At 39.5% G+C, this 25,931-nt stretch overlaps 1 protein-coding gene across 1 annotated transcript in view; it reads left to right on the top strand.

Annotated features, from left to right (window-relative positions):
- Positions 1 to 24,402, top strand: part of LOC135083053 (protein DEK) — a 29,366-nt gene extending 4,964 nt beyond the window's left edge. Inside the window, exons 3-17 of the mRNA XM_063977817.1 lie at positions 6,966 to 7,063; positions 7,670 to 7,771; positions 8,939 to 9,030; positions 10,136 to 10,271; positions 11,073 to 11,201; positions 12,607 to 12,769; positions 13,563 to 13,724; positions 15,662 to 15,747; positions 16,730 to 16,894; positions 17,393 to 17,503; positions 18,169 to 18,289; positions 18,771 to 18,952; positions 20,295 to 20,447; positions 21,362 to 21,528; positions 21,750 to 24,402. Coding sequence (XP_063833887.1) covers positions 6,966 to 7,063; positions 7,670 to 7,771; positions 8,939 to 9,030; positions 10,136 to 10,271; positions 11,073 to 11,201; positions 12,607 to 12,769; positions 13,563 to 13,724; positions 15,662 to 15,747; positions 16,730 to 16,894; positions 17,393 to 17,503; positions 18,169 to 18,289; positions 18,771 to 18,952; positions 20,295 to 20,447; positions 21,362 to 21,370 — 1,709 coding nt within the window. The 3' untranslated portion in view covers positions 21,371 to 21,528; positions 21,750 to 24,402. The remainder of the gene's footprint in view (positions 1 to 6,965; positions 7,064 to 7,669; positions 7,772 to 8,938; positions 9,031 to 10,135; positions 10,272 to 11,072; positions 11,202 to 12,606; positions 12,770 to 13,562; positions 13,725 to 15,661; positions 15,748 to 16,729; positions 16,895 to 17,392; positions 17,504 to 18,168; positions 18,290 to 18,770; positions 18,953 to 20,294; positions 20,448 to 21,361; positions 21,529 to 21,749) is intronic.
- Positions 24,403 to 25,931: the final 1,529 nt, after the last annotated feature.

Genomic DNA, 25,931 nt, shown 5'->3' with positions numbered 1-25,931 from the left:
TGGTGTAAATGTGCGCTGAATTAGAGATTAGTGCGTGCTGTCGTTTTGGTACAAAACGAAAAAAACGATTCCTGCTGGAGTAACGTTGTTCTAGCAGGAAAATTCTAAACGAATGATCGGAAAGAGAAAAACTGTGTACGAGCAGATAGCTTATATTTGTTCTATTATGTGAGCTGAAAATGTGATTTGTGCGCCTTCAGGTTTTCGAGATATTGCATTTCCTGCCAGGGTAACGTTTTGCAGAATGCTCTATCTCAATAACCGTTATATGTGCGCCTATAGAATAAACACACACGAGTAGCTCTTGATTTGTGCGTATATGTGAAAGAAACATGTTTATGAAAATATTTATAAATATCAAGTAATCGAGCTTTCTTCAAAATCCGAAAAAATCGTGTAGCGCCTGAATAACAAAACATACAAGCTCACTGAAAACTGTATTCGATCCTTCTTAATACGTATTATAACCATAAAAAGTTTCAAAAACGCACATTCATGGGTCATTGAATAATATCACTAAAAGTAAATACGACGGTGCTATAATTTTGACGTCAAATTACAAGGAATCAGCTACACCAAGATGAGCGGATGTCAACCTTATAATTAGAGCGTTTATTAAACAAATATAAAATATAATATTCAGCTTGAAATGTATCGCTTAAAAAAAGATATACACAAAAACATCAATTTGTAAATAACGGCTGGTTACCCGACCAAATTCGAATGCATACAAAAAAGCGACGGATTCATACACATCGATGACCTTTCACATTGAGTGTATTAAACTTAAGCTGTTGTTAGTACAGTCGTGTTTAAATATTTTGGCAATTATTTTAAATAGTCGTATTTTAGATTGTTAATGAAAAATAAATACAATTTGTAACCACATCAAATGAAAAACCCTTATTATTTCTCTTCTTAAGAAACTCTTATCAATTTATCTTAAAAAATATTTAATCATGACGTAAAATCACAGATCAATATCGTTCGAAAGACAAGACACTACTGGACAAAGGCCTCCCTCAAGGATTTCCACAAACACCAGTCCTGCGCCACTCGCATCCAGCTACCTTCCGCGACCTTCACCAGATCGTCGGTCCACAATGTTAACGGTAGAACCTTTGTAGTAGAACCTTTGTATAGAAACTGTAAATACTCGTAGTAATAAAATGTAACTATTGTCTAATGTGTTAGAGTAAGGTAGATATAGTTGCTAATACTTGCTAGAGTAAGATAGATAAGTATTGTTATTAGAGTAAGATAGACTAAGGCGTGAGCGAGACAAAGATAACAATTGTCCGTTACTTTGATTGTGTGAGCTCATGTCTCAGTCGCCGTTTGAACACGCTATTACTGTCACGTTTGGATCGAGCCCTGTGTTTCATTTTGCTGACCTGCTCTTCGACGTCAATCAACCCCGCGTCCTGTCTTCTACAACCTAGTGGCCTGCCCACGCCACGTCTTCCGGTTCGTGGTCGCCACTTTGTGGTGGAACTTTCCTGCCTCAGCGGCCATAAATTGCTAAAAATGTTTTATAGACATGAAAGAAAAGTGATTTGTGTTGTGACAAACTAAATTTCATGCGGGTGAAGCCGTGGGCAGAAGCTAGTATTAATATAATACACATATTTCACGTCAAGACTTAATTGTAAACTATAATATAGGCGCACTTACACATTACTCATGCCAGAGATAAGAAAAAAAAGTTTGTCATTAAAATGTATTTTTTACTTGTTATTTTGTACTTCAGTGTACTTCGGTACAACAAATTTCTACCGGTTAGTGAGTATAGTTAAGAAGGTCATCGATATGTATGAATCCGTCGCTTTTTTGTATGCATTCGAATTTGGTCGGGTAACCAGCCGTTATTTACAATTTGATATTTTTGTGCATATCTTTTTTTAAGCGATACATTTAAAGCTGAATATTATATTTTATATTTGTTTAATAAACGCTCTAATTATAAGGTTGACATCCGCTCATCTTGGTGTAGCTGATTCCTTGTAATTTGACGTCAAAATTATAGCACCGTCGTATTTACTTTTAGTGATATTATTCAATGACCCATGAATGTGCGTTTTTGAAACTTTTTATGGTTATATACCGTATTAACCCTTACCTAGGCGCATTAAAAAAATCACACAATTAGGCGCATGGGGTCTTGAGTGACCCCAAACAAATATTGGGAAAGGAGTGTCAAAAAGAAATAAAATGAAACGTATTTTATGGTAATTAATAAAGTTCTTTAATATAATTAACTTTAAGGAACAAAAACATTACTGGAACATTATATCTATAAAAAAAAATAAAAAAATATAACCCTTCTCTCAAAACTATTTTTTTGGCATGGCCGAGATCAACTTAAAAAATAATAACTAATCAGTCTCATCAGCGGAGTCTTCTGTTCTGCATCCGACACAGTAAACTCTCGAGTGCTGCTGACAAATAAATTTATGACATTTAAAGCATTTTGTTGGCAGTTTTTTGTCGTTCTTTCTAGGACATGATGAACAGCGCCCGCGCTTAGCTGTCGATTTTTGGACCGTCTCGTCCACATCATGACCTCTGATGGAAGTGCATCACGATCTCTTCCGAACTTTTCCTTTATTTTATCTATATACAAATTGGTATTTGTGACCAAAAGTTCAATAACCACACTGTCAAAGAACAATTGAAAGCATTCAAGGGGAGATTTGGCGTTCTTTGCATACTCTTTGACTTCTGGTAAGTGAAGAATAATATTTTGTGCTCGGGTCCTTACTGCGTTAGATGGTGGTACTTTAGACCATTTCACTTTCGGGCCATTTCTGTGAGTATGTCGAGATAAAAAAAAGTTACCTTCCGATGGTTCAGGGCTGTCTTGAATATCTTCGGACTCTTCAATTTCGCTTTCTGAATCATGAGCACTATCAATAGCAGCATCATGTACCGGTTCGTCTTCCGAATCCGAACCAGCTACATCTTGCTCTTCATCGGACACTTCTTCCAGCCATTGCAAATTTGTCTTTCGTTAGACATTTCAAATCGGTAAAAAACTGAAAAAAAAAGGAAAAAGACTCAAAATAAACTCAAAATCACATAAAACAATTACGTAGTATATAAACACATACATACACACAAAAATAATTAACAATATACTCATATAAACTAAAAGAAAACATAATAGTTAAAACTTACCTCCTCCAAAAAATGTAACGTAACTGGTCGCATGGGGTCAGATCTCTAGACAGCAGCAATACGTGCGCGCGCGTTGATATTTTGGACGCGACTAATTTGCGTACCCCGTGGGGAGTGAGGAAGCTAGAAAGAGCGCGAGCGCGCTCTAATCACTGTAAAACATTTTTTTTTAAATTTGGAGTCGCCTTGACCCCATGCGCCTAATTAAGGGTTAAGAAGGATCGAATACAGTTTTCAGTGAGCTTGTATGTTTTGTTATTCAGGCGCTACACGATTTTTTCGGATTTTGAAGAAAGCTCGATTACTTGATATTTATAAATATTTTCATGAACATTTTTCTTTCACATATACGCACAAATCAAGAGCTACTCGTGTGTGTTTATTCTATAGGCGCACATATAACGGTTATTGAGATAGAGCATTCTGCAAAACGTTACCCTGGCAGGAAATGCAATATCTCGAAAACCTGAAGGCGCACAAATCACATTTTCAGCTCACATAATAGAACAAATATAAGCTATCTGCTCGTACACAGTTTTTCTCTTTCCGATCATTCGTTTAGAATTTTCCTGCTAGAACAACGTTACTCCAGCAGGAATCGTTTTTTTCGTTTTGTACCAAAACGACAGCACGCACATAATCTCTAATTCAGCGCACATTTACACCATGTTGGGAACTAATTATACGTTCTACTCATATCACTCTAGGAGCTACTTTCCAGCTGGAGTAACGTACACGCAGAATGTGCACACTTTTCTACACAAAAATGTAAAGGCTGAAGAGTTTGTTTGTATAATATTAGTATGGAAAAGTGCGCATTTCGCGATATGCTCATTTTGCGAAGTGCACATTCTGCGTCAGTCCCCTTTGGTGCTGAATGACGTGTACGTTACTCCAGCTGGAAAGTAGCTCCTAGAGTGATATGAGTAGAACGTATAATTAGTTCCCAACATGGTGTAAATGTGCGCTGAATTAGAGATTAGTGCGTGCTGTCGTTTTGGTACAAAACGAAAAAAACGATTCCTGCTGGAGTAACGTTGTTCTAGCAGGAAAATTCTAAACGAATGATCGGAAAGAGAAAAACTGTGTACGAGCAGATAGCTTATATTTGTTCTATTATGTGAGCTGAAAATGTGATTTGTGCGCCTTCAGGTTTTCGAGATATTGCATTCATACATATCGATGACCTTCTTAACTATACTCACTAACCGGTAGAAATTTGTTGTACCGAAGTACACTGAAGTACAAAATAACAAGTAAAAAATACATTTTAATGACAAACTTTTTTTTCTTATCTCTGGCATGAGTAATGTGTAAGTGCGCCTATATTATAGTTTACAATTAAGTCTTGACGTGAAATATGTGTATTATATTAATACTAGCTTCTGCCCACGGCTTCACCCGCATGAAATTTAGTTTGTCACAACACAAATCACTTTTCTTTCATGTCTATAAAACATTTTTAGCAATTTATGGCCGCTGAGGCAGGAAAGTTCCACCACAAAGTGGCGACCACGAACCGGAAGACGTGGCGTGGGCAGGCCACTAGGTTGTAGAAGACAGGACGCGGGGTTGATTGACGTCGAAGAGCAGGTCAGCAAAATGAAACACAGGGCTCGATCCAAACGTGACAGTAATAGCGTGTTCAAACGGCGACTGAGACATGAGCTCACACAATCAAAGTAACGGACAATTGTTATCTTTGTCTCGCTCACGCCTTAGTCTATCTTACTCTAATAACAATACTTATCTATCTTACTCTAGCAAGTATTAGCAACTATATCTATCTTACTCTAACACATTAGACAATAGTTACATTTTATTACTACGAGTATTTACAGTTTCTATACAAAGGTTCTACTACAAAGGTTCTACCGTTAACATTGTGGACCGACGATCTGGTGAAGGTCGCGGAAGGTAGCTGGATGCGAGTGGCGCAGGACTGGTGTTTGTGGAAATCCTTGAGGGAGGCCTTTGTCCAGTAGTGTCTTGTCTTTCGAACGATATTGATCTGTGATTTTACGTCATGATTAAATATTTTTTAAGATAAATTGATAAGAGTTTCTTAAGAAGAGAAATAATAAGGGTTTTTCATTTGATGTGGTTACAAATTGTATTTATTTTTCATTAACAATCTAAAATACGACTATTTAAAATAATTGCCAAAATATTTAAACACGACTGTACTAACAACAGCTTAAGTTTAATACACTCAATGTGAAAGGTCATCGATGTGTATGAATCCGTCGCTTTTTTGTATGCATTCGAATTTGGTCGGGTAACCAGCCGTTATTTACAATTTGATGTTTTTGTGTATATCTTTTTTTAAGCGATACATTTCAAGCTGAATATTATATTTTATATTTGTTTAATAAACGCTCTAATTATAAGGTTGACATCCGCTCATCTTGGTGTAGCTGATTCCTTGTAATTTGACGTCAAAATTATAGCACCGTCGTATTTACTTTTAGTGATATTATTCAATGACCCATGAATGTGCGTTTTTGAAACTTTTTATGGTTATAATACGTATTAAGAAGGATCGAATACAGTTTTCAGTGAGCTTGTATGTTTTGTTATTCAGGCGCTACACGATTTTTTCGGATTTTGAAGAAAGCTCGATTACTTGATATTTATAAATATTTTCATAAACATGTTTCTTTCACATATACGCACAAATCAAGAGCTACTCGTGTGTGTTTATTCTATAGGCGCACATATAACGGTTATTGAGATAGAGCATTCTGCAAAACGTTACCCTGGCAGGAAATGCAATATCTCGAAAACCTGAAGGCGCACAAATCACATTTTCAGCTCACATAATAGAACAAATATAAGCTATCTGCTCGTACACAGTTTTTCTCTTTCCGATCATTCGTTTAGAATTTTCCTGCTAGAACAACGTTACTCCAGCAGGAATCGTTTTTTTCGTTTTGTACCAAAACGACAGCACGCACTAATCTCTAATTCAGCGCACATTTACACCATGTTGGGAACTAATTATACGTTCTACTCATATCACTCTAGGAGCTACTTTCCAGCTGGAGTAACGTACACCTTCTGTTCGCACTTCTATTCGATCAATTTCCCGCACAGTGTAACTGAGCCATTATGCTAAAAATATACATTAGTATCCCTATGTACTCGTAATAAGGTCAATTATTTAGCTCCAGTGGACTTCATTATTGACCTATCTACCTATGTTCCTGAATTCATGCCTTCAGCCTGGTGTTTTTTTTCGACTCTAAAATAACTGATCAGATTTTTTTCTTATTGACTCATGCAAATTGCATTACTTGCTATTTAGGCACAATTATAAAGATCCTGACATGTAGCTTGACCTCCATTCTGTAAGAAGTCCCTTATAAAAGAGAGAGCTCGGTTGATTGGATGACTTTCACGCGTACTAAGCTTCAGGCATCGCTAGTACTTATAAATAACACATGAGACATTTGACACATCAGTATGCACATCTGAGTAGGAAAACAGATCAAGAAACTATTCATTTATTCAGAGTAAAGTCGTCACATTTCACATTGACTTCCAAAGTGCATTGTATCATCCAATTTTCATTCATTGTGAAAATATATTTGGTTTCGGGAATATTCCAACCTCTCGTTCCCACCGCTGCAACTCCTGTGTAGCCAGGACCTACACCTTGACCGCCAATAAAAACCCAACCAGTGAGGGTCAACTTTGTCCCGTTGTCAAAAATATTTGGTTTATAAGATTTTAAGAACCTTTTGATGAAATATTCAAATGGTACATGGATATTTCGATTTGTGCAGGTGACGCGAAATCCACCACGGCCAACGGTAAGGATGACGTAGCTGATGACGCCAAGGATGAGAAGAGGGATGCAAAAGCAGACAGTGACTCCAAAAAGGTTCGTGATACTCTATCATTCACATTCTAAGTTTAATTAAGCCATTCTTAACCATTAGGCTTAAGGCTTCAGAAGGCAGTGGGAATATTCTAGTTCCCACCATATTTTGAACCTTATTCGCTTATCTTAAGGTCCAAAAACAATGAAAATTGAGATTATGTTATGACTGTTAAAGGGTTAAGGCAAAGATTGCGAACCTTTATGTATCAACATGCCACCTTTCTAAAAAAATGTATGTAGTCATAAACGTGCCATCAAATAGCACTTAGACGTACAAGGGGTGCTACTGGCGAGAGTCATAATAACCACTCTCATTTAAAACACTATTCACTATTTTATTTCATAGTGAATAATAATATTGTGATTGGTGGCGTACCCCAAATATGGTTCGCCATCCCTGTCTTAGCATGCCGCACACCAAGTTTTTTAGACCCATCGACGCGCGTTTAGCGATAAACTTGAAAAAGGCATAGGGAGAACTAATTTGACTAAACTAACGAATCTAATATCGTGTCATTAGCCTAATTTGCAAGAATACCGCAAATTTTGCGGTTTGGCTTTTACCTTAGAAATGAAAGTCAATCGTAATTATCTGTTTGGAAATAGGAAGAGAACGGCGAGACACACGATGAAGACGAAAAGGATGACGTAAAAGCAAATGACAAAGGCGCCAAGAAGCCCGCCCCCAAGAAAAAACCTAAGAAAGAGGTAATGCATTAGTATTTATCTTTTCTTTTTGTAGGTGCGTTCAATGAAACAACACAATACTTATTTACAATGTAGAGTTTTCGTTTTTTCAATAATTTACGTTTATGCTTGACCATATTCCTGAAATATGGCTATCAATTAACAGTAATCTATCATCTCTATTCGTACCGGATCTATCAGCGTACCGGAAAACGCAGCGTGAGACGTCCACCTAGAAGTTGGACCGACGACATCATAAAGGTAGCAGGGAAGCGCTGGACGCAGGCCGCTACCAATCGATCACCATGGAAAACATTGGGGGAGGCCTATGTTCAACAGTGGACGTCCTATGGCTGAAATGATGATGATCATCTCTGTTGGCTCGCTTTTCACTAAAGTTAAAGCTACATACTTAATAATAACCTGTTGTTTAGCAAAATTCACATTAAAAAAAAGTAGTTTTTGAAATGCAAGAACTATACTTTAGCAAAGTTATTTAATATTAACCTATTGGCTCTTGCAATGCACTTAACCTTTCGTCTAGCAAGCGTTTCCGCTACAGCGCATTCAATGTTTTTGCGTAGCACAGTCTGTGTTGCGTAGTAACTTAGTAGTAAGTGACATCGCGCGGTGCGAATTACGCGACCGAAAGTCAATTTAGTTAGCGACACAGTGGCTTAAGTCACGCTCAAGTCGTTTACTGCCGAAACACTAGACACAGTAGAAATATTGTTCGAGGCTCACCGGTGAGCCGCGTGGCGTCCAACGTGTAAAGTGACCAGACGAGATTATTGAGAACGGGGAATCTCGTGTCGTGGATCGCATTCGAATGTGTTAAATGAAAGTTCAAAATCGTTCTAACAGTGCGTAAGTCAAACATTGCACATTTAACAGAAGATTGGTCGGAAAAAAGCACGCGGTCTTTCTTCATCCAATGGCATCAAAATGTTAAAACCGTCAAAAAATGACTTATGTTGGATAGGCACGTACAGGGCAGATATGTACCATCCTAGACTGCATCTCACTTAACACCAGGTGCGATGGCGGTCAAATACCTGTCTTGCCATGTGCATTAAAAAAAAACTTCATTGACGATATGTAATTTTCACCCATATCACTTAGAAGATAGAGGTCAAAATACCGTAAACTAAATCTTATTATGATTATTATAAGGTTTCTTTTAAATAGGACACTGAAGAAGAAGATGAGGAGGAGGAGGATGAGGAGGAAGAGGAGGAGGAGGGAGACGAAGGCGAAGATGAAGTGAAGCCCAAAGAGAAGTGAGTACAAAAAATTCAAATAATTTTGAACTTTACGCTGTTGAAATAAGGTTATATATTGTACAGCAATAGACAATCAAGTTAAACCGGCTAAGTCAGTGCATGTGGTAGGAGCCAGGGCCGTATCTACCATATGGCTGTTTGGGCTTCAGCCAAGGACGCCGTGGATTCAAGGGCCCAGCTAAGTCAAGTCAAAGTCAAAGATAGACGATAATGCGAAAGTGTATAGTAGGTGGGCCCCTAAGTAGTATTAGCCCAGAGCCCCCTAAACTCACGGTCCGGCCCTGATAGAAGCGGCAAGGGAGGGTGTTTTTGTGACGTCAAATGTCATCGAGTCTTCAAATGTGCAGATTTGTATGCTCTGTCACGTCATAATATGTCAATGTCACCTTTCCAGTGCCGTGCCCATATTTTAGGCTCTGACTTAACCGCTTTACCTATAGTTGTAATAAGAACAATCTTGCAACTTGCAACTGTTAAGTCGACATAAAAAAAGTCTAAACAAATACTATACACCGGCGGCGGCGTTTTGTGGCTGTGACGTGAAGCCGGTGTGCGGCGATCCTTTGATTTGTGCTGTGAAATTGGCACATTTATTAGCAAATGATGCTGTCGAGTGTACTAAGAGGATGGCAACAGGACATTCAATTTCATACTTGCTCCGAGGAAATGCTTGTTATCGAATTAACTTCGTATCTTTATAGAAAGTTAGTTGTGTGTTGCACTTTATGTCCTGCGATGATGCCATCTAAGAATCATCTCTTAAAAGATGCGCTATTTAAGATATTTTTGAATTTTGCATATTTCAAAACAAGTTGTACAAGACAAAAATGAAACAAAAGAAAAGAGAATAAAAAATATTCGGCACAATTTAGGCGGTCTTAAAGGTGTAAAGCGGTCTCTTCCAGACATATTGAGTTTTCTTATTATTATTTGATACATTCGAAAAAGTTGTTTTTCTATTGAAGAGCCTATAATCTTTATAAATACGCTTATACGTGCAGGCCTTGTCCAACAGTGGACAGCGGTACTTTGAAACGAACTCTTTCTTGACGCATACAAAACAATCGTTACCTACATAAAATATCCCAAATATTTCTCATAGAGCCAAGAAGCCAGCCAAGAAGGCTAAGGATGACGACGAGGAGGGCGACGAAGAGGAGGGAGACGAGGAGGGCGAGGAGGAGGAGGAGGAGGAAGAAGAAGAGGAGGAGGCTCCCAAGCCCAAGCCCAAGAAGGAGGTAAGTTCCACTACACATAACACGTTATAATGTCGTTACGTGCCACCGCCATATGTGAGTAGAGGTAAAAGATCAGCCAAGAAGGCTAAAGCCGGGTCTCCAGCGAGTGTTTTGCCCTACACAATCAACCAAAACATTTCAACATTCAAAAAAATTGCCTGCAGAAAATGTTGAATGTTGACATGTTTTTGTTGATTGTGTACTGGAGATCCGGCTTAAGGATGACGACGAGGAGGGAGACGAGGAGGGCGAGGAAGAGGAGGAAGAGGAAGAAGAGGAGGAGGAGGCTCCCAAGCCCAAACCCAAGAAGGAGGTAAGTTCCTTAATTAAGGTTATGTTTCTACGTTAATAATCCGGCTTGAAGGATCATTGCTATATAATCGGGCTCGAAGGACCATTCATGTACCGTGACCGTGATCTACATTAAATTGATAAAATGATAGGTGAAATGATTTATGCAGTTTGACATGAGCTGTCAACTCTTTTCGTCGGTGGGTAAGTCGGTGACTAAACATCTCGTTCAAATGGGAAAACTGTGTCAGCAACAGCAAACGACATCAGCGACTTCTTTAGCAGTTGCTATCAACTCGCAACGCGATGTTGTCAGTGTAGTATATGGTTAGGCTAGTCACCCAAGTCGCAGATGTTTCACCTGTCGCATGTCGCCGCAATTCGCGTAAAAGCCGTCGACAAGATTCTTTAACTACTGCCGCCGACACCAAGCCTGTCAGCGGGTGTAGTCTGTAAATTCCGACACTCCGTAATCCGTAACTCCTACTAAGGTTAACACTTATCCCGCAGCCAACAGAGCCTCCGGTGCCGCTGCCAGCCGGCAAGGGCATCCCGCTCGGCCACATCAGCAACGTCGAGGTGTCCCTGTCGCGCTTCAAGACCCAGGACCAGAAGATACTGCACCAGTATCTATACGGCGTAAGTAGACGTTTTAGACACCTCTCAGATTACAGACATTTAACCGGCCGATAGTTAGGTCGGCTTCCAATTTCTATGAGGAATGTTCATACTGATCAACAGCTCGACCAAACTATCGGCCGATAAAAAGTGCAGTCTGCGGCTAGGCTTACATTTTGCAATCCAAATAACCCTTTGGGGTTTGTACCAAATGCACTTAAACGTAACTTAAACGTAACTTTATCGTGATTTATTTACATTGTAAGTCACTTTATCTTATATTCTGCATCGCAACTGGATTATTTGGGGTTGACACCAAATTACAAAACTGGTTTGGGCTTTAACAATAGCTGCCCTTGAAACATCCTAATAACTATTTTATTATTATAGTCTGCATTTGAATTTGTCCTTTAACCGACGACGTGATTTTTTTGTCACGCCGTCTGCGACGTGCGGTCTGTGGGACCGCTATACTGTTTACTCAAAAAGTAATCATTTTTTGTATAAAAGTATATTGGTTTTATATTTTTTGAGAACATTATAGTATTACAAATAAACATACTAGTAATTTGTGAGGAATCAATGTATATTATTTATTTAAATATGGCTAAAACTTTTTTGACCCTTAATTTCATTGAAATTACACTAGAGCTCCATAATACCTATATAACTTGTAAACGACTTGACGTAGGGTAAACATTAGGCACAATCAGGACATTATTTTTTACCGCATGCCAAGCATTTTCGGAATGCATAGGTAACACCTGTAAGATAATTTCGTTTTCAATTTAGGTGGACTAAAATGTACGTCCTTTTTGCAGCTGGTGCAATGACATCAGGCTGATTTGGCATGTCAGAGCCTAGAATAGATGTCACTGTTTGCTTTACTACCCGTTTCGCGGTATTTTTTTACAGACTACCATCTTTTACATAATAATAAGTCCTAATATCAATATATCATTAGGAAATGTCTTTTGCTAGGTTGTGGTGGCCCAGGATCCATCAATTTTACAAAAAATGAGTCGTCTAAAACAAAAACGCATGTTTTAGTATGGTACAAAAAAGTCACGTAGTCTGCGACGTGCGGTCCCACAGACCGCTGTTGAACTTTAAATAGAATTATCTTATCAAAACTGCCCTTATCGATGTAACCACTACCTGTAATCGCGTATGGGCAACTAAACTCGAAGGTACTGAGACGTTCGGGACACGGGAGTAAGTAGAACATTGCAATCCAGAAATTTCAAAAACCGGAGCGGTCTGTGAGACCGCACGTCGTCGGTTAAAGGTTAAATTGATTTTAGAAGTATTATGAGCTACGTGACAATGCCTAGATCGTAACGTTCTTATGTTTTACAGTATGATTCAAGGATTTTGAGCCTTATTTATACCGACTTCATTCAACAATCTCCCCAAATTCCCACAGCAACTGTGCCTGGATCGCAACGTGAAGCGGAACATCAAGAAGTTCAAGGGCTATGAATGGGCGATCGGCTCCAGCGACTATAAGGCCAAGCTGGAGGAGACGGCCAAGATGGAGATGAAACAGCTGCGCACTATGTGCGAGATGCTGGATCTGGATAAGAGAGGTCAGTGGTACTACATATGGTTTTGTGACAATATTTGGTGAAGATTCAGCTTATTTTTGGTGTGTAATAAATTAAAGCCCGTATTCACAAAACATTATTATGAGGTCTCACAGTGTGCGTGGACGCACAGTGTCACACACGAACCAATCACAGAACTCTATTCAACGCTGTGCGTTCGATTTGCTGCTTCACTTAAGCAAGCATCGTATGTGAATACGGGCGTGAAGCTTTTTGCTTTTCTGCCAAAGACTTTCGGTCTTACAATTTGTATTTGTTTTGTTGGGTCACAATGTGTCAAGATGTGTACACACATGTTTTTGCAAATTCTTTACTAATATTTCGGGGAACCGTTTTAAAGATTATTAATATAATGTCCGAAAGTTTTGTTGATCAGCAGATAATGTTAGTACTTGTAAACTCATGTCTTTAACCGGCATTTTGCACATTATTTTTGTTCTAATAAATTAAAATGGGACTATTTTCACTTCTCTTTCCCACCGGTGCAACTCCTGTGTAGCCAGGATCTACAGCTTGACCGCCAATAAAAACAACCAATGAAGTTCAAGTTTGTCCCGGGGGAAAGTTAAACCGTCATTGGACTCTCACCAAAATTGATCTGTCTAATGAAGTAAAAACAATACACTAAGGCTGGGTTGCACCATCTTACTTTAACTTTGGCAAATGTCAAAAATGTGTCAAACTCCATTCAAAAAACACCGGTTATCGTCATAGTTACGTCGAAGTTAGGTGGTGCAACTCAGCTTAACTCTCGTGACGTTTATTCCCCATATAGGCGGCGCGTCAGAACTAGCGGCGCGTCTCGTAGGCTTCCTGCAGCAGCCGGCGGCGAACTCGCCGCACGCCCGCGGCCAGGCCCGCGCCGCGCCCGCCGCCGCCGCCGCCACCGCCGGCGGCCGCCCGCGCCGCTCCGCCGCCGTCAAGGTGCATAACCGCGGTGAGTGCACAACACTATCGTTAGTTAAGGACTAGGCAGAATGGTATTTGAGCAACAATGGGCAACAAACTCGCACGGCCGCTTTCAAGTTCCTGTCGCACTCCACGCTCCGCCGCCGTCAAAGTGCACAACCGCGGTGAGTGTACAACACTTATCATTTGTTTCAACCATAGGACGTCCAACTAATGATAGCATGGTCTTTGAGCAACAATCGGCGCCGAATTATCTGTACACGAACGCCGCCGTTGCCGTTAAGATGCCCAACCGCGGTGAGTGCACAACACTATCGTTAGTTAAGGACAAAGCGGCATGGTGTTTGAGCAGCAATCGGCGAAATCCCCGCACAAACGCCGCCGTTGCCGTCAAGGTGCACAACCGCGGTGAGTGCACAACACTATCGTTAGAGTTAACCATAGGACGTCCAACTAATGATAGCATGGTTTTTGACCAACAATCGGAGTTAATCCCTGCACGCCACCGCCACTGCTCTGCTACCGTCAAGGTGCACAACCGCGGTGAGTACACATTACACAACGCTATCGTTAGAGTTAACCATAGGACGTCCAACCAACTAATGATAGCCTGGTCTTTGAGCAACAATCGACACCGAATTCTCTGTACAAACGCCGCCGCCGTCAAGGTACACAACCGCGGTGAGTGCACATCACTATCGTTTGTTTTAACTATAGGACGTCCTACTAATGGTTGACAACATGGTCTTTGAGCAACAATCGCCGCTCTGCTGCCGTCAAGGTGCACAGCCGCGGTGAGTGCACAACACTATCGATCGTTCGTTTCACCCAAACGATTTCTCAAAAATCAAAATATTTATTTAGTACTTAACCCTTTCCATGGCACTTGACACATCCCAAATATAGCTTGCCCTACCATCACTTCCGAGCAACTTATGGGCTGATGCTGAGAAGAAAGATTTCCTCTAAGATTTGCGTTCTAAAAAATTTCCCCCAAGGATTTGCTTACCTACATCTCAGAAGATTGTGAACAGCGTCACCTGATGTAATGTGACGATCAGTGACTATAGTCTGTTCGCCGAGAGTTGATAAAAAAAATTAAATATCAGAGGTTCTAAACTCATTATAAATTGCGGCCCGCTAATTATTTTTGTCGATATAATGAAAAAGTTGGTAGATTATCATTATTATCTCTTTTAAATTTACGGGAATTATTCCGGTTAGGGCATACGTGGGGATACGGATCAAACACGTGGCGTCCATGTGTTGGATAAAAAGTATTTCATTATTATCAAGTGGCTTATAGTGTATCCCAATGTTGGGCAAAGCCCTACCCACTGTCATACCATTCATTTCGGTCTTATGTAAAATAAATCTATTCCTTCCGTTTCACACATTGCGTTTCACACATTGCGGCACGCCGGCCGGGGCGCTTGACGACAGCTGCGTGGCTCGTACCATGGTACTCAGTGCGCGTTGTGACAAACGACGCCCGCCATACAGAATGCGATAATTAAGCGACAGTCGCTATTGCAAGACATTTCATAATATTTATCAACTCTCGGCGAACAGTCTTTAGGAGCTACTGAGATCTAACATTATTATTATAGCGACAGACTTAGATAGGTAGGTTAGGCAGATGATGGAGGACTAAAAACAGGCCGTGTAACACCAATCAAACAGAAAGATAAAAACTGACTTGGCCTTGTAATTCCGCCAGAGCAGAAAAAGGATACTCCTACTCATGTGGATGTCAGAAGAAATATGCGAACATCAGCCGGCCTAAGATGCGTGCCGTGATAAATCGATGGTTTTAGACGACAAATGTATGGGCTTATCACGTATAATCGACAAAATGGTACGATAAAGCTTATCGCGCCGCGCATCCCAGTCCAAGTGTGGGCCTAATCCTCGCATGTGCCTTTACAATTCTTTATTTAGTTTGATTAGATTTTTCTTTCGCAGGCTACTCCGATGAAGAGTACGAATCGGACCCAGAGACTAAAGTGAAAGGACCAAAGCCACCCAAGGACGGCTCAGAGGATTCCGATGTGAGTGTTAGTTATTCATTCAATACTACAATTTATTCTCTTCCCTATCACGTTACATTTCGCATGATTTCATTCGATGAACACGTGTTATTGTTACCATATAATAAAACAATGTTGCTTTTCATGTATCTCCTAATAGAGTGAATTGCGCGATGTAAGTTATCATTTTATATTTTGAAGGGATATGCGAAATTATATGGAGTTATGTTTTTGAATTGATTTGTTTATGAAAATGATTATTTTTAATTGATCTGTCATTGTATAAAGACACGATTATTTTGCATGCGTTTTAATTTGTTTAACTTTCTAAAGCAATGTGGAATGGCTTAATTGCTACAAACGTAAAGGATTTGTGTAATTCGTTTTAATCTAATAATCCAATGAAAATTATGATGTAGCAAGTTTCAACTAAATGCATGGAGTGATATAATTAACTCCACAATGTTGCTATCAATGTAATATTTATGCATACATTGGTTTCATATGCTGCTTAGAATGTGTCAAAGTTTAAGTCAGTAAAGTCCTCAATAAAAAAAAACGGACGTTGTGTAGATTACGTCTTGTCTTATAGGTCGCGCAACGAAAGTTGAGGCGAGCACGTACTCACACTGATGTAATATTTAAATTCAGAATAAATCAGTGAGAAGACTTCAACGCGAGAAGAGCGTATACAGATAAAGCCCGGTCTCTGAGCGCGTAGAATTTTGGCCAATGACCCCAAGCTACCCCATCCTTATCGTTCCCGCGTAATTATGTTGCTGTTACGCTCGCACACTCACCCGTCGCACAGTCGCGACAGCAATATAATTACGCGCGAGCGATAAGGATAGCTTGGGGTTGGGGTCATTGGACAAAATTCTACGTGCTCGGTGACCAGACTATACAAATCTTTGCTTGTGGGAATCGCCTCAACTCTCGCTGCGCGATCTATAACAGTTTTCAAATTCAAAGAAGGAATACTTATATGTAACTTCCGGCACAGGGTTCGTTCAACCCGAGCGGGTCTGAGGAGGCCGATTCTGACTTTGACCCGGAAGCGGGCGAGGGTCCGGCGGCCGGCGGGCGTAAGCGCAAGTCCGGCGGCCGGCGTCGCTCCGGCGGCAAGCCCGGCAAGAGAGGCCGCAAGCCTAAGGGCAAGAAGGGCAAGGTGAGTTGTTCTTCTATCGTGATTGTGTTATAGGTCGAGTCTCTCGTCTTGAGTTGTTGTCACCGTATTTTGAACTTTATGTCGGGATAGATAAGATTCAAGGCCAGTTAAAAGGCTTATGAGTAACGTCACAATAACTCTGCAGTCAGCTCAGTTGCTATAGTTTTTAGACATACTTAGACTGGGTTGCACCATCTTACTTTAACTTTGACAAACATCAAAAATCTGTCAAACTCCATACAAAAAGCACCGGTTATCGTTATAGTTACCGTCAAAGTTAGGTGGTGCAACCCAGCCTTAAAAGTGCGACAAACCAAGCGATACTTGAGATAGGCTTGAGTGAGACACGAAACAAGCAAATAACCGGAAGATATTTATTATTGATCAGCTTTTTTTCACATAAGTTTTTGAATATACTTCTAAACCAAACTATCAGCCAGTCCAAGTATCAACTGACAAGGATTTATCTCGCAATCTGAAGTATTTGTTTATCTGCAGGCGGGCAAACCCGGCCGCGGCAGGCGAGCCAAGTCAGACAGCGAAGAGGAGAGTGAGAAGTCCGAGAGTGAGAGCGAGAACGAGTCTGGCAGCGAAGGCGAGGAGTCTGACGTAAGTACTTCATGCTTCTTCTTTGAGGTATACTGTATAAATAACCCTGTATACCGTATACAGGGTTATTTGTAAAACACCAGCAATATCGCAGGACTCAATAACTAACATCATAAGCATCAACATGGAGAGAATAATATAATACTGTTTTTTTATTCTTGAAATAAGACGTACACAGAAATTTAATTAACTTTTCTTCTTCTTATCTATGGCTAGTGTTTCCACGTCACTTGAGCAAAGCCATTTAATGGCTATGGCCGTGTTACATGGTAAAGCCCGGTCCGTGAGCACGTAGAATTTTGTCCAATGACCCCTAGCTACCCATCCTTATCGCTCGCGCGTAATTATATTGCTGTCGCGACTGTGCGACGGGCGCCCGCAGTGAGTGTGCGAGCGCGATAGCAACATAATTATGCGCGAGCGATAAGGATGGGTAGCTTGGGGTCATTGGACAAAATTCTACGTGCTCACGGACCAGACTATAGATGAAAACTATAAACTTTGGGTTAGAGTAGTAGTTAGGTATAGTCTAACGTGCATATTATTATCTAAGACAAAGAAACACAAACAGTCTTGATCCTTCCTTGAGTTCCATAGCCGCTCGTTGTTACGCCGAGTATACGTCATCACATAGTGACAGTTAGTAACGATTGTTCTTTTTACAGGAGCCCAAGTCCAAGCGCGGACGGCCGCCGGCGGTGGCGTCTAAAGGCCGCAAGGGGCCCGTGGCTAAAGCCGGCAACGCCAAATCGACGCCGGTCAAGAGAAAACCACCCACGCCACCTGGTGAGTATTGAGAACACAAACCTAAAGTACTAAATTACTTAAACTTACTTGCTTCATAGAATAGAATAGTCATGACTTGTATCCGAATCGAGCAGAATTGGTTCTTTTAATTCCATTATTTAGATTCTTCCGTGATTTAGTTATCGCTAGCAGGATCTGCCTCCTTAGACAAATGGCAAAACAAGAGTTTCGATTTCGATATTCCTTCACGGAGCAAACTAAACAAAAATGCCGGAGCTCAGAAATTTCGAAATTACAACTGACACTTTTTGCTACTTGTCTAAGGAAGCTGAAGTTGTCATTGAGTTAAGTAGATTCACGTATTGTGTTCCAGATTTTTTGCTAACTACGACATCGAACCCTAATGTAGGCATTGAGTTAAGTAGATTCACGTATTGTGTTCCAGATTTTTTGCTAACTACGACATCGAACCCTAATGTAGGCATTCACAGACTAATATTATATCCTTCTTTCTTCCTAGGCAAAAAGAAGGCAGCAGGCAAGCCGGCGGGCCGGCCGGCCAAGAAGGGCAAGAAGGCGTCCTCAGACGAAGAGTCCGGCGAAGGCAGCGAGGACGAAGACGAGGAGGAGGGCAGCGAGGAGGACGACGGCAGCGACGAGTCCGACGCGCCCGCCGACAAGAAGCCCAAGCGGCCGCCCACTGTGAGTACCCAGTCTATTATCTTCATTCATAACAAGGAAGCATTAGCAGGCCTGTTCATCTCCGCGAGTTTACATCGAAAACAAAAAACGCACGATGGCCCACCTACAGGATACTATTCGACAAGGCCTCACATACGAGCGAACATTGACTCACGCACGCGTCTTGTGTATGATGGAAGAAAATAAAGAAAATGGTGTACTAAATACTGTGTAGTATTTAACTGCCTAAATAATAATAAAAACACAGAATGTACTTTTTAAGTTGCCTCAAGACACTGAGAGGTAAATAAGTAGTTAATATTATTCATCATAATTCATGCTAAATCATGTATTTCCTCCGCCATTTTCCGCAGTTTGGCACCTCACGTCACATCATTTTACCGAAGTCAGCCCTATAGCTTCGGCGCAGTGCCGATCACTGACGTTTGTCAACAAAATGGTGCTTGACTCTTGAGACAGGCTAAATTACACCATATTATTAATGACATTGAGCATACATTTTTTAAATACCTTCGCGAAGTAAAACTTCTGTACGTAGTACTTATTATTATTCTGTGGCATTAGTCCTGTGAATGAAAAAAAAGTGATTATCAGGCCGAAGGTCGAAGCGAACCTAACTCGGAATTTTCAATCACCGAGGAATAAAGCTATCTCAACTGCTGGAATACAGCAATGCTGTTGTATTTGTTGTTATGGCGACAGCTATAACATATCGTCAACACACACCCGGGTGATTTTTGTCGCCTTGACTGTTTCGTCACTCATTTTAAGTCCATGGAGATGTATTGGGTGCGCAATCGTAGCGACGTGACAGTGACGGAAACTTTCTTCTTCTTTTTTGATGATGTTGGCAATACACGTCGAGGTCGACTTGATTTGTGCCATTTTCAAGTATATGTGATTCGAGTTAGAAAAGAGTTTTACTGAGACCTCCTATGGACAACTTGAGAGAACCAGAAGAATCACGATGCACTGTTCTGCTTCACTTGCCCACACTCATGCACGTTCACGAACACTCAATGTTTAATAATCCACCATTATTACACATTAATAGTCGCCCACACACGAATTTGAGGAAATAAAACAAAACCGATAACATGACGCTTCAGATTCCCGCCAAGAAGTCCGACGGAAACTTTTTTGTCACTCCCTTAGGTAAGATGATGGTAGTTAACCAGGCAACTTAGAACTAGCCATAGCTCCAACTAAATCAAGAAACAAAATTCGCTATCACTGGGAATCGAACCTAATGATAATATCTAATATGCTCTGAGTTGGACTTGAGGACCTCTATTGTACAAGTAGATTCCGAACACAAACCCTAACGAACCGTTTGTTCCAGGACGATGAGATCAAGAAGTACGTGAAGCAGATCCTGGAGGGCGCCAACCTGGAGCAGATCACCATGAAGACGGTGTGCAAGCAGGTCTACAGCCACTACCCGGACTTTGACCTTGCGCACAAGAAGGACTTCATCAAGGCCACAGTCAAGTCGGTGAGTGCTACAGCCTAAACACGTCTATTATAATGTCTCTGTCATATAGGTCGCGCAACGAAAGTTGAGGCGAATTCACTGAATTTACCACGCATTCTTGTATGGTGTATCTTATAAGAATGGGTATACAAAATTGCGTGGTATATTAAACAAGGTAATATCTGGACTTACAGATTAAGATACTTAAATACTAGTAGAAATGACTCGCATAAATAAATTTGAATAACTTGGATTGACCAGTCCCCGAAAGCAGCGCCTGTTCACAGACATGACGAGTGAACCAGCCATCGCTTCACTCGACCATATTAGAGGAAATGTAACAACCCAGTATAATTGATAGTAGCGCTCTCCTGTAAATGTCATCATTATGATTGTTCAACGTGGCATCACATAATTTCAAGTTTAAAACACTAGCTAGATACTTCGCTCTTTCTGAATTAAACGAATGTGTGCAAGCGGGATAGAAAGCGCTTGTCACTCTGACGTCAGCGTGTGCGAGTGTATGCAGAGACATAACACACAAATCTTGGCTAATGTTGCCTCAACTCTCGCTGCGCGACCTATACAAATAAGTCCAAAAGTTTTTTTTTGTATGTAGTCTCTGGTTAACGTTTAAATTGAAAGAAATGTTATTATGTTTCATTTTAATTTTCAGTATTAATAATACAGCCTAACAAAATATTCCTATATTATTACAGAATACATTGATACATTTTACTAGTAAATATTTTCAGAGATTTTTATACTCGAACGAATTAATAATTTACTATTATTTCGCCTCGTTATATCTTTTGAACTACTACAGCTACTTTGTTATATCTTTTGAATCAGTATTCTGCATGTGTATTTGTATAAGTGCATGATAGATTTCAATTTTCTTTATTTTGATTTGTTTTTTATTTTGTTTGTTGCAGTGTATTTAAGATGTTAAGTGTTAAGGGCGGAGTGTAGATGTCTACATAGTATACCTATAGTTTATAAAAAGGACATAGTTATATATTATTACAATAATAATATATTATGAAAATAAAATAAAACTGATATGAAGTGGATTGGATAAACGCCCGCTTTTCTTTACAAGGTAGACTATTTTTTGCTTTTCATTTGTTTTTGCATGCTCATTTATTTTTAAGATCTTTGCAAATACTCTTCAATTATTATTTTTTAATTAAAATGTCGTAGATTGTTTTGTAATTATTATAAACTTTAATTCAACAATGTCATAATGATAATGCATTTTTTTTACATAAAGCTCACAGTTTATTGACATGGTAAGTTTCTAATCTGCAATTTTTTTTCCAGCTTATATCATCGTGAGCAGTGACCACTCGGCCGCAAAACATAATATAATAAATAGTAAAGTAAGCCACATCACTTAAAACCTAGAATATTTCCCGCGCGCGCAGTACAATGCAAACTTATTTAATCACTCTGTTCGGCGCGGTTCGACATGGCCTCTATGTCTATGGACGGAAGAGCTATATTTCTACGGTTTTGATGGTCAAAAAGTTCACATTTTGCAGTTATTATTATAATATAAGTAATATTGGATGTCAATAAGTGTCTATATCGTAATATTAATGTGTAAATCGATTTGTAAAAGTAGATTCACAAACCATTTTACTAGATGTCTCACACTTTTCACTGATTGATCATCAAAACTGACCCCTTTTTCCTTGTATTTAAGGACTATGATGGTAATTGTTGTGGCGCAACGCGAAACACCATGAAATGTTCCTTGACAAATACCACAGTAGTCAGTGGTGTTGTCAGTATTTTTCCGTGGTGACGCTAAGTTTTATACATTATGTTTAGACTCCGGTCAAAATTGCATCAGTAAAATTACTTAGTGCAGCTATGATGAAAACACTGCATTTGACACTTAACTTTTGACTCGAGTTGTAACTTTCAAATTTAATTTTAGTAAAAATCATACATGAAAGTTTTACTGAGTCTAAAGAAAGTAAGTCTAAATATAGTCTATAAATATTAGCGTATTTCGTGTTGCGGACAACTCGTGTTAATATTACCTGTTATTTTATTGTTTACGGACGATACATTCGCCTGTGAGTGGCATAAGAATTGCAGAAAAAAGAGCTTTCATTGAAGTTCTATAAAATGACATGTAGCTATAAGAGTGCTATAATATATTTTGGGTATATGAAGCTAAGGAAAATAAGGCATGTAGTTTTATAGAGAACTAGAATCTATTTTTTATATTTAACCGCGTCTAACTGCGTCGAACATTGGCCCGAGTCCTCACATTTATATTACAGGACAGCCGCGGCGCGGGACTATTTAATTTTATGTTGTAGAAATAATTCCCACTAGCGTAAGGATAATAAACAGTAAACAGTCTAGTGTGTGTAAGGAAGTTTTGTTTTCAGTGCCTATTGGACTATTGAGTGACGAATCACTATTATTTTATAACTTTGACATTCGTTTTGTGACGTGGCTCGCGCGCGTGTTCGCATACAGATCATAAAATTGATTTTATTTTTAATATCGACGAAATGGAATAACGTGTCGGGACCATGTTTAGTTGATAACGCGCGAGCCCTGCTAGTGCCGCTATGATGCGGGCGCGAACTTTGTAATACAATTACTGCAGTGCGAGCGAACGAATCGTATAGAGACGTACCAATAAATCTCAGCGATTTTTACAGACAGGTATTGAACATAGTGTATGTATAAAAATATGCTCTCTATATCGATGCGTGAGCTCAGCATTTATTTTATTCTACGTGTACTGATCAGTCATAATATTGTTGATTTTTAAGACATTGTACAAAGTCCAGGAAAATAAATTTCTCATTAACGGAATCGGCTATTTCACTTTGTTTTGGTATTGTTGTTGAATTATTTAAAAAAAGGGGGCATTTGAAGTTATTTTTATTGGGCTAAGTTGTCTGTCTCGCAGTCTGGCACTATCGCAAAAACTATTCAATTAAGAATCGGTTAAGTGTATTTTTTAAGATGTGTAAATAATACACAGGATTCGCAATGTTGTTCTTCGGAAATATAAAATTGTGCTTTATATTTTTTTTATAACTAAAGTAAGGAATATGTATTAACGTCTAGGCGCAGTTGGATTTCTCTGTTTTTCTATTTTTTGAGACGATTTTTAATATGTATTTGTTTTACATAAGTACAGCATAGTAGGTGATCGCACTGATGGAAGTAAGTCATTTTTGTTAGTCGTGTGTGGGGGTGGACAATATCGTTTGCAGCAGCATGCACTGCTCAACCAAGTAGTCATGCCATGTGTTCTAATAATGATAAGTCCAAATTGTAAATTTTAACTTCATTCGTAGTATACTTTCCGAGGTTAGATATATTCAAACAGCGTAGGATCGTTTAGATTATTTCTTTCCGTAGACATGTACACCGACCGGTCGCTAGCGACGCAAAGTATTCTATGTCAGTGCAATAAGAATCATTTTTGTAATCCACGTGTCCTCGAACCATATCAATATTTTCGTCGTCTAGCTTACTCATTGAAAGAAATAATGATTTATCATTGGTTTTGTTACAATAGCCTGGTAGGTGTCGAATCAGTCGCTTCTAATTTAGGTGCTTCACAGCATTTGGTTTCTTGTGGCCGACGAGTCGCGAAGTCCGTGGGCGAACAGTTAGGCTAGGGGCGGGGGCGCGAGGCGACGTCGGCACGGCAACATCAACCCTCCTATGCTAGCCACAGAGCGGTTGTTCGTTGAGCTTGTTCATTTCCCTTTCCCCGCGACCTCTCATCGCGCCCCAACCGGTAATTGTAAGCTAGATTTAATCAACATTAAATGTGTATTTGTGAATTTTTAACCTTATTTCGGTTGATGTTTCTTTATATGTGTAAATGGCTGAAGATCAGTAGTGGCGTAGATACACGGAGTGATAGCGAGTGACTGGTTCCCCCTTTTACAATTGGAATATAGATAATAAAGTAAATAAAAGTTTGAAATGTCTATTTTATTTATTCACTCCCGTTCCTCACTATGTTAGTGTATAATATACAGTATTATACAAAATTACACATTATTATACAGTTCGCATAAATATAAAAATACTCGTAGGTATTACAATACATTTGAGAGTTTACAAAAAAATATTCGAGATCCAATTATAGCCTGACCAGGAACATAAAAACCCTCGCCATGTTGCGGAAAACTAATGGTACTAATTTCTTTTAATGGCAATAGTAAATGAAAACTTCATTGACATGTCACCTTGCAAAGTGTCAAAGTGTAAACAAACTTTGTTTTAAATGTGTGCAATTGATTTTGTGAATTAAATTGCTAAAAACTTTTTATAGTCGTGAAAGAAAAGTGGTTCACAATGTGTTAAAAATTTGTCGAAGAGAAATAATAAGGGTTCGGACAATATTTTTATTGAATAATGTTTCCAACAAAGGTTGTCAAATTCACTGACATGTTTATAGTATAGTACAGTCCACTATGAAAATTAACTGTGGTTTGTTTTAACTACCTATTTTAAAGTTTTTTGTCACTTTGTAAGTATTGAATTTTATGGAATTGGGAAAGAAGTAGGTACCGAGTTTGAAGCGTTCATGAGCAGACATTGCAGTTGAATATTAAAGTTCTGAATTTGATTATTGATGAATAATAAAATAAATCCTACTAGCTCGATTGATGGTTTCATTTCATTTATTTAAACCAGGTTACCTATATAATCTTTTTTCGTTAATTTATGAAAATATCAAATTAGCCCGTAATCCTAAAATTAAAGTTAGCCGATTAATTTAACACAGGTACGACTGTACTCAGTGTTGCACTATCAAATGCAATTGACGCGCCTCTATGCCAGGGTTTTTATGTTCCTGGTCGGGCTATACTTATAAATGGACGGATTAATATAAATTCATTATATTTACACAATATTGACTAATGCAAAAAGAATCGAATTATTATTATCTAAGATATCTGCTGTCATGGTATTTTCTCTAATCCTAATTTTAATTTGTTAGTAACAAGTGAAATATTTTATAAAATAGGAATATTATTATGTTAGGAAATATTTGAGCAAGTCTTTGAATAGGATACAATCGATGGGAGAAGATGCAGACATGGTTTAGTCAGGCGTTACAAAAGTAAGGCTAGGCGCTGCGAGCATAGAGAAACCTATCTTTCGGCCTAGGCCAGCTAAATAAGGCGGATCTGTAAGGTACTTATATGATTTTGTAAGCTTTGGACTGGAACAGCTGAAGTCCTGGTACACTATCCAGCTACAGCTTAGTCCACGGCGAGTGTCCCAGATTCTCTTCAAGATTCCTAGGACGCTGGGTTGTTGACCTGGTCCGTTGGTCCTGGTTAGCCCAGAACACATGACGCTGGATGCAGCCGATGTGACGGACGCTTAATTTCGGTGCGGGTTCCAGATTCTGTCCTAAATTACGGGGGCGCTGCTGTATGCAGCTGGCCTATCCCAGTCAGACCAGAAGTCGAGCTGCCCCGTGGGCTTATTATAGTTTAG

Source organism: Ostrinia nubilalis, chromosome 22 (assembly GCF_963855985.1).
Source record: "Ostrinia nubilalis chromosome 22, ilOstNubi1.1, whole genome shotgun sequence".
Taxonomy (NCBI): Eukaryota; Metazoa; Arthropoda; class Insecta; order Lepidoptera; family Crambidae; genus Ostrinia; species Ostrinia nubilalis.
This window is presented reverse-complemented; position numbering and strand designations above follow the sequence as displayed.